The sequence below is a fragment of the Macrobrachium nipponense genome, chromosome 1 (genome assembly GCF_015104395.2).
Source record: "Macrobrachium nipponense isolate FS-2020 chromosome 1, ASM1510439v2, whole genome shotgun sequence".
In the NCBI taxonomy this organism is placed as follows: domain Eukaryota; kingdom Metazoa; phylum Arthropoda; class Malacostraca; order Decapoda; family Palaemonidae; genus Macrobrachium; species Macrobrachium nipponense.
Genome location: NC_087200.1, coordinates 26,733,151 through 26,743,619, shown reverse-complemented (window position 1 = coordinate 26,743,619; position 10,469 = coordinate 26,733,151). Strand labels below are relative to the sequence as shown.

At 33.3% G+C, this 10,469-nt stretch overlaps 1 protein-coding gene across 1 annotated transcript in view; it reads left to right on the top strand.

Moving 5' to 3' along the window:
• Nucleotides 1–9,651, top strand: part of LOC135219174 (protein obstructor-E-like) — a 24,768-nt gene extending 15,117 nt beyond the window's left edge. Inside the window, exons 2-5 of the mRNA XM_064255710.1 lie at nucleotides 6,739–6,939; nucleotides 7,711–7,905; nucleotides 8,760–8,961; nucleotides 9,345–9,651. Coding sequence (XP_064111780.1) covers nucleotides 6,739–6,939; nucleotides 7,711–7,905; nucleotides 8,760–8,961; nucleotides 9,345–9,471 — 725 coding nt within the window. The 3' untranslated portion in view covers nucleotides 9,472–9,651. The remainder of the gene's footprint in view (nucleotides 1–6,738; nucleotides 6,940–7,710; nucleotides 7,906–8,759; nucleotides 8,962–9,344) is intronic.
• Nucleotides 9,652–10,469: the final 818 nt, after the last annotated feature.

Genomic DNA, 10,469 nt, shown 5'->3' with positions numbered 1-10,469 from the left:
CGAGCCTTAGTCCTATTTACTCAGAGCATCAACCTTAAAATATTTTCTTGCTTTGTTGGTCCAATACTTAGACTACTCCATACAGTTCTTACTTCAAGTTTGAATTACGAGATTTGGAATTCAAGGGTATTTCCATTCATGTGCCAAGACATCGTTCAGACCATCTTTAGCCCTTGGAAAGTCGGTCCTTTAAAAATACGCAACTGATACGTGAACAACATTGGCAGTGAAGGAAAAAGAAAGTTTCTTGGAGCCATTAAAAACAAACAAACAAAAAACTTAAGGCTTGTCTAATCAGACAATTAGAACATTGTCAAACTGATCGCTGACATCCAACAGCCACCTAAAATCAGTATCTCGAGTGGACTTCCCTCCCCCGATCCACCTGAAAAAGAAACAAAGCAACATGTATCATAACTTCTTGGTCAACGGAAAGGTCACTGGTCGTATTTGTGGGAGACAGTGTCAAGTGCCTAGTTGACCTAGGCTGGGGACACACAGATTCTCCTAGTCTCATTTTAGATACTCTAATTTTTTTTAATATTATTAAGATTGTTCGATAGAACAGAAAAACAGGTCTTTGTTCCCAGATCCAGTAAAGCACTTTGACTTGGCATCCAATGAAGGCCAACTCTTTGGTGGTCACCAAATGACTTGCTTTAAACATCCTCGGTGAGCCACTACTTGCCCAAAGTCACGTAATTCCAGATATGTCGTCGTGAGATAAATGAAGGCATTGAAACTGCTTTTTCTAAGTGCATTAACAATGTTGCCAAGTGACTTGAAAGATTGCAACTTTTCAAGTGTCGTATGATAAAAACGTAAGCAGATATGAGCGAGCAAGAGCTGATCTACACACACGACATGGCTACGTCTGGACACGGTCGCTTTGTTTTAAAAGACCATCACCTGACTCTGAAAACGTCTGTTATTATCGTGCGTGAATGCGGTGACAATATACGAGTATCATCTGCAGTTATGCCTGTACATGCCTTCACTGTAAATCTTAACGTAGAATGTAAAGCCACTCTCTTGGAGTAAAAGCAAACGATATTAACGAATCAAGACGTCACAATAGCAAAGGTCATCATCGCCGAAAGCAAAAGAACTGCTACAGACCAAGTACTTGTAAGCAAAAATTCTCAGCCAAAATTTCACGCCTCTCTTATACCTATAAGAGAGTTATGTATATATTATATATATATATATATATATCATATATATTATATATATCTATATATTATATATATAATATATATATATATATTATTATATACTATTATATGTAAATATATCTTATTATGTAATTATATATATACAAATATATAATATCATCAAGGAACAAGGGAAACGAAGGTCTCCATTCTCAAATTTATTTACCGACGTTTCATGGCATTCTGCCTATTTGGCCTCACCTTGGGTATATATATATATATATATATTATATATATATATATATATATATATAGAGAATATATATATCTAAATTATATATATCTATATATAATACTATATATTATATATATATTCTATATATATATATATATCTATTATATATATATCTATATATATATATATATCTATATTATATCTATATATATATATATCTATATATATATATATATCTATATATATATATATATCTATATATATATATATATCTATTATATATATATATATTTATATATCTATATATCTATATATATATCTATATATATATATATATATAGATATATATATATAGATATATATAGATATATATATAGATATATTATAGATATATATATAGTATATATATATATATATATATATATATATAATATATAATATACCCAAGAAAAGTGATGATGGCTAAACATTTTGTGGCCACGTAAGATCACCAGGAACTGGAAGTGACCAACAAACAATAAAAAAAATAATGCAAGCAACTCACATTGTGTTATATATATATATATATATATATATATATATATATATATATATATATATATATATATATGTATATATATGTATATATATATATATATATATATATATTTATATATATATATATAACATATATACTTAATATATATATATATACCATATACATATTATATATATATATATATATATATATATATATATATATATATATATATATATTATGTGCGCTTGCGTGCATTATTTTTTTTTACTGTTTGTTGGTCACTTCCAGTTCCTGGTGATCTTACGTGGCCACAAAATGTTTAGCCATCATCACTTTTCTTCACTATATTAGCTTTTGTTTTCATTGTATTGTTTATTTTTTACTATTTTCCTGTGTTTATCATTTTTATATTATGATTATTGTAATAGTGATAATTCTCTTATTACCAGTATAATTGAATTCCCTATTATTTTCTACCTCTTTTGTGAGGACCGCTTTTCACCAAGTGCAATATATATATTATAATATATATATATATTATATATATATATATATATATATATATATATATATATTTATTGCATCAAACACTGTCTTGCTCCACACGAAACCCAAGTCACCATGTGAAAGGAGAACGCTTATTGGAATCACTATATTCTTCTCTAGTAACAGGAGCCACTCTCCAACCGCACCCGCCTTCCACCATCAAGAGACACGTTAGTTTATACCCCTTTCTCCACCTTCTCTGGTCTCGCATTCTTGGGTATGCCTGTTGAAATGTCTGTTCTTACCGTTTGTTTGTGTTATAGTTTCCCTGTTAGGGAATTCTGTTCCATAGTTTCTCTTTTTTTTTAAGTGATGGGCAGTTTCTGTTTGACGATCTCTTTTCCTTGACAGTACATGAGGTTTTCTCCATCCTCGGCAATTACTATAATATGACCCTTCCTCGAAGGAAACTGGTATTTAGATGGTCCTTCCATTGTATAGGGGAACATCAGCCTAGGCCCCCAATCTTGGGGAAAGCTTCCGATACCTCCCTATTTTGTAGCGATGTTTGCGCAAGAGCCCTTATAAAGTTTTTTGGGAATGCCTGTATATGCTGACGCCTTTCTTACGTAATGCATGTTCTTTGTTTTAATCCTTCTTGTAGCGTTCCCCCCATGTTTGGCACCCATGCTTTTATTTCTATAAGAAAATCCTGGAGCATTTAAAAAATTTATCTTTCACTTTTTAGTGCATTTTAATAAAAGAGTGTTTAATTTTTATTTATTTATTTTGAAGAAGAAGAATTATGACAGTCCCTCCAGCTTGGTGCGATGTCACGTCTACTCATTCCTCTTCACTGGAACATCTAAGCACTTTTTTCTAATTTTTGGCTATAATACGAAAATATGTGTTTTTTAATACAAAAAGTGCAGTGCATTTTAGTCAAGGGCGTGAACCATTTACATAGAAGGAAAGAAAATATCAAAATCAGCTTATACAGTCAATAACATTTGTTAGGAATTAGAAAATTGTGAAGGGAAAACGGTTACATTTGGGAGGCAACGCTCAAGCAATAAGAATAAATGTCAGAAACTATCTTGAATAAATTTGGATAATGGAAGATACATTCGTATGAGTATTTTGCTTTCGAAAAGCAAAGGTCAACATGATTCTCTCTGACTCTCCTATCCTTGAATATTTTTATACAGCTATTTCGTGAGTAAACCCTCCACAGTAAAAAATGAAAAAAAAAAAAAAAAAAAAAAAAAAAGGCATCGAACGATCTCCTTATTTTATTCATGATTTCTCGTCGGTTTGCATTTCCTAAAGCTGGCAACTTCCTTCGAAATGATTGTGTATTCTGAATCTGATTTTCCCCTTAAATTACCATTCTATTATTTTTCCTTTTTTGAAGATGTAACAAGCGTTACTTTCAAAATGTATATCGCTTTACGTTAGAACCGTAGAATGTGTCAGAAATTCCGAATGGCATCGTCACTATTAAAGAAATTGAAAAAATTTTGAGGATGCAAGGATGTTTATCCAGTCAATCTTAGTCATTATTATAGTATTATCTTAGTCAATAATAAGAATGGCTTGTATCCAAGGACAACCACCGTCTTTTCTTATGCGGTACCGGTGCTAACCATAGCACAGAAGGACAACCTGTTTGTTGTCTCTTGCAAACAAGCGAAAGGTAAGTCAACAGACCCAACCTGAAAATCTGGTCAGACATTCCCTCGCCTACAGGTTTAGGAGAGAGAATAAAAGCTAATGGAAATTGACGTCTGCCGACTTCACTGCAGACGGATTAGGATCGTAGAGCCATTCTTGAATTTTTCCTCCTGAAAAGTTTCTAAAAGGCAGAAAAATCACTTAAAAGGGTAACCCTTCCGATGTGTAAGACTGATCATTTATTGGATTCAGGCGACAAAACATAAGGAAAATTGCTTTCACTATTATTATTATTATTATTATTATTATTATATTATTATTATTATTATTATTATTATTATTATTATTATTATTATTATTATTATATTACTACAAGAATGGGAATCATGAACCCTCCCAGAAAATTTTTTTATAGCATCACGATTATTTTACATAACAATCTCCTTAATTATAGTAATCATTTTACTTAAATGGTTTTCACAATGAATGTCGGGTTGCGTCTGAGGGCGGGCTCATTACATATTTGAGTACATTCCGAGAGAGAGAGAGAGAGAGAGAGAGAGAGAGAGAGAGAGAGAGAGAGAGAGAGAGAGAGAGAGACCCAGTGGATCTGTACGTGTAATTAAAATTTTTAGGGGATTGAATCCTGGAATTCTTCATGACGACTTTTCCTTCAATGTGAGCGTTTACTTTCACCGATGTACTCCATCATCAATGCAGTCAACGTAGGCCCACATATTGTAATATTAAAAGTATTAAAAGTAAAATTAAAAATATATGTAAGTTTATGCAAGCACACTTTAATCATATATATATATTATATATATATATATATATATATAATATATATATATATATATATATATATATAATATATATATATATAGATTAAATCGTTAAAGGAGAAGAGTGACTGCACATGCTGGAGAAAGAGTTAAAGGTTTTTGGCAAGAGGGTAAACAGAAACCACGAAGGTGGAGAGATGAAGGCTGATGTGGTTAGCGGAAGAATCTCAAAGTAGTAGTGGATTTGAAAAAAAAAACATTTGGCGGTAGAATGAGAGATATCTGAATAAAGAATCGAAATCCACAAGAGTACATGAAAAGATATTGTGCAAGGTGCCATTTATGGTTGTGTATTCATCAAGCTGCTGATAAGTCTTTTATGTAACTTTATAGTGTTGTAGATAATTTCTGCAACGGTTAGGTTAGGCTTTTCATCTCATTAAAAAAATTTGACTAATGAATTTCATTGAAAAAGGAGGCACCAGAATATTAGGGAACTAGGAAATTAATAGATATTTGTGTTTTAGATGCAGTATTTAATAGAGTTGGAGAATGTGCCCAGTAGGTTATTATATATGTACACACACACACACACACACACACACACACACACACATATATATATATATATATAATATATATATATATATATATATATATATATATATATATATATATATGTGTGTGTGTGTGTGTGTGTGTGTGTGTGTGTGTATCAGTGAGTCATTTCTTCACATCATGGAGAGGCTCCTTAGAAAAACGACATTTTTACATAATGTAAATATGATTGCATCCTGATATATATCCCTAAAGTTTTCATTTACTAACTTTATGCAAGTTTATCTCTCTCTAAATATGCTGATATCTTTGTCTTCTTAAGTTTAGGTAACTTTAACTATTTTTCTGACTGAATGGTTTGTAGTAATTTTGTTTGTAAATTAATTTTTATGTAGCTTTGCTTACGCCGTCTATCGAAGAATCGAGTATTTAGTTACGATGAGAGAAGAGAGAGAGAGAGAGAGAGAGAGAGAGAGAGAGAGAGAGAGAGAGAGATTCAAATAATGTCAGATATGTCTGAAATAGTGGCCAGACTCCGGTAGTTGTTCTTCTAAACCACTTTCACTTGGGCCGCGAGGTCGACGGGAGTTGCCAAGTATCACCAGGCAGGACAAGCCTGGTGGAGTCAGGTCATCTTCAGAGTGGGGTGTTCTAAAGGAGGGTTCTTCATGAGGGTGGGTCTGGGAGTGGCCTTTCCCTTGAGTGACGCGTGACGGTATTGTTTTTCTACGTCAGCATTACGTATTTTACGTGTAATTCAGAGGAATTCGTTTCAAGATTTTCCCTGCAAAAACGTTGTCAGGGACTGACTTACCTCACGAAAAATATGATGGGAGTCCTCCGGTATTTATATGAATGAGATTCGTTGTACAGAAACGATATGTTATTTAAAGCACGACAATAATCTTTGGTAATTAATAGCTGAGTAGTAATTTGATTATTGAGAGAGAGAGAGAAAGTGTAATTACTTCGTTGCGAAGAAATGTAAGGCGTCAGCTCTTTACTATAATACTCTTTCATTATTATGAACGTGTGTATTCTATATGAATTATAGATATCTGACAATGCTCTATACAGAGAAGTAGGTAGATAAAATGCATGTATAAAATACCACCGGGGAAAAATAATTAGAATGTATGGTCCGGAGCTGTCTCGTCAATTTTCAAATTGAGGAAACCACTGAACTATCTTCAGTTTTATTTTGTTTTGTTTTTTCATTTTAACTAAAAAAAATAATGTATTCTTGTGATTTATATGCATGTGATATCGGCGTACGGAATGTGGTGAAGCAATAATTAACCAAATTTTTTTTCCTTTCTTTTCCAGCTGCCGCACAGTCCTGTAAGGATGACGAAATCCTTTACTACCCCGACTCCCAGGAGTGCGACAAATACACCCAGTGCAAGTTTGGCGTCGTGACCGAAGAGTATTGCCCTCCAGGTCTTCTCTTCAACGATAAGATCACGAATGGAAGATACCCCTGCGACTACCCCATTGACGTCGATTGCGGATCCAGGTCAAGAACCCGTAAGTTGACTTTGGGTTCCTTGTACTTGAGAAAAATTCCTTGGGTCGCGTCCCCAATGTACACCTCTCTGTCTTTCTCTCTTGCTTTCACTTCCACATCATTGTCCTATTCTCTCTCTCTCTCTCTCTCTCTCCTCTAGTTATTAAGGTTAGTATCTCTAATTTACTTGTCCTTCTCTATAACTGCCCTAAATTTTATAGCAAATCTGTCTGACAGTCTCGTATCCTATCCTTTTCTATAATTGTTCTAGCTTCAGCATCTCTCTCTCTCTCTTGAAATTTAATCAAAGCAAAGGTTGTCATAATAGCAATACAGTAACAATATCTAATAATCTCAAGAATTTTGAGCTGAAGGTATTGGTTATCCAGTTTTTTTCTAATCCAAAGAATTCAGACTTCTTATAAAAGAGAGAGAAAAAAAAAACAATTGCCGCAAAATAAATTTCAGAATGAATGCTAACGACGATCGTAAATCGATGCAAATCATCGTTTCAAATGAATAATGGGGAACCATCCAAAATTTTCACTATGTTATAGCGTATGTCGACTACAACTTTTGCAATGCAAAGCCAAAGACAATAATGACAATGCCAAACTTTCCTTTGAATCAAATGCATTAAATGTATCTCAAAATATCATTACATTAATTATATCATTAAGCTGAAACTTTTCAAACCAAATCACAAGAATTTTCGTCACATTGTCAACTATTCTTTAAGCAAAATATTTAGAGAGCCCATCATAATATCCGACTCTGCCATGCCCTTCCAGAGCCAGCTGTCTCCAGTGAGAACTGCCCCAACGCCTGGGGTTACTACGGAACTGGCGACAGAGCCAACTGCGGCTACTTCTTCAACTGTGTTGACGGACAGGCCTTCCCCTTCACCTGCCCAGAGGGTCTCGCCTTCTCCTCCGCCACCTACAGATGCGAATGGCCCGATGAGTCTCCTGACTGCGACTCCTCAGGTAAAGGGAGACTACGATTCGTGCCCAAGGTCTAGACCTTCATCGTGCCCTGGGCAACTTCTGACAGCGATCCGGCATCAATGAATGTTTTTTCCGTTTTTTTTTTTACCTGTTTATAATTAGACTTTCAGTTCATATAAGTACAGTTTCATATAAATAACTTTCACAAACTCACTTTACGATAAAGAACGACCATTGTCATTGAACAGATCAATGGCCATGTTCACAAGAATTAAAGTAACATAATTCGCATGTTACAGATCATACTGTCAGAATCTTGCAAAGAATGTCTATATATATATATGTATATGTATATATATATATATATATATATATATATATATATATATATATATATATATATATACTTCACTTACACACACACACACATACTATATATATATATATATATATATATATATATATATATATATATATATATATAATTCCATCATTACACACACACACACACACATATATATATATATATATATATATATATATATATATACTATTTCATCTATCTATCATCTATCTATCTATCTAATATATATATATATATATATCTTATATATAATATACACACACACATAATACATAATGCAACTGTTTGTCAGTATCGAAACCATTACCCGGACGATATTCCAGTGTTTGAATTGGTCGTATAAATCACTGATAACATGAATAATTCAAGCACACTCAACTTGCTATATGATCAGCGGTATGAGACAGCGAAGCTACCCTCTACGAGAGCGGGATCATTATTACAGTGCTTTATTTGTTATTGTTTTGATGTATATTTGACAATTTCCTTCTCAACTTTAGTCTTAACTTCTTTTCTAATTGTTCCTCAGCTTTCCTCGGCTTCACCTGCCCAGAACAGCAGGATCCTGCCCAGCTCCTCCTTTACGGACACGCCCGCCTCAGGTCCCCAAGAGACTGCCGCCAATTCTTCATCTGCGTCGGCCCCTCCCCCAGGCTGAACCATTGTGAGCTCGGCCAAGTCTTCAACGAAGCTGCCAACTCCTGCGACGAACCTGAGAACGTCGCTGGTTGGTAAGTGAATGGCAGATTACTTAATGTTTATACTTTTCTTAATGTGAAAAAAAATTCGAATTAGTGTCCGTTACTCTTAATCACTGGCTTATAAGTTATTCACAATGGGAGTTAAGAAGTTCTTAAATCTAGTTTGTTTGGCACTTTGGTGTATATCTTTATAAGTAGGTCTTTGACATTACCTTTCACACTCATATCTTGGATGGTGAGATTAACCAAAAATATTTGTATATGAGTAGATCAAAGAGATTTACAATTAAGTCAAAATTATTCACATATATTGAGAAGGAATTAGCATGCGAACCTACACACATTTGCATGTAAGTGGACCCCGTGCTTCCAGCTTCAATTTCAAGTTTCATCTTTCCATTTTACTTTTCCAGTGAGAACTACTATCCACGAGAGGAGCTGGCTGCCATCAGAGACCGCAAGGAGAAGCAACGCATCGCAGCTGCCAAGAGGCAAGAGGAATTTGAACAGCTTAGACAGCAGCTGGCACGCAGAAACTAAGAGGCATAGCTGATGTCTACACGAAGACAGCAACGAAAGAAATAAAAATATATATATAAATATGTATCTATAAGAAAAATGCATAGAAGGAATGGACCCGATTGCAGCACTCCCCGGAAAAATGAAACTCCAGTTGTCAATTTTGATTCTCAGAAACGTTTAGGCTCTTTTAGTTACACAATAAATGCCATATATATATATATATATATATATATAATATATATAGATATATATATATATATATATCTATATATATAATATACATATTTATAATTATATATAATATATATATAATATATATATATGTATATATATATATATAATAATTATATATATAATATATATATATATATATATATAAGTAATGCATACAAAGGTAATAGGTTGCGCAAAAGGCTTTAATAATATTGTTTCGTATTCGATTCATTGTTATTCAACAAAATCATCCCAACACGAGAAACTGAGACACCTTAATTTCTTATTTCGTTCTAACTGGTTTCTTTTTTCTTTGCTCAATAAGGCACAAGAACACACGGGTTTGTTTCTATGATTTTAGCTTGTAATGTCTGCAGTTGGAATGATCCTCTGGCTAACGAAATTGGTGATGCTTCGACGAAAGAATTTCATATCTACTACAAGCTTTGTTGAACAGTTATTATTTTTTTTATTGTCTGTTTTGTATATTTATGGAAAATTATCCCTTTTCCGAAAATTGTATCTAATTTATTAACACAGGCAGCTATTGCAGCATTATGGTTAATTAAACCACAATTCACAGGAAAATAAAAGTTACATGTTTCAAATCTTTCCCAAAATGCTTCGGTACATTGACAAGTTGCTATAAAACCTGCACTTTAAAACAGCTTGCAAATCAACAGTTACACGTAGCTTCTCATGCTATCTTAAACACGCAAGTGCCATAGACATCCTACCTGTTACTATAAGTTTTTCCAGAATTTAAATGTGCCGCCAGAAATTTTTCTTTCTTGGCTGTAGGA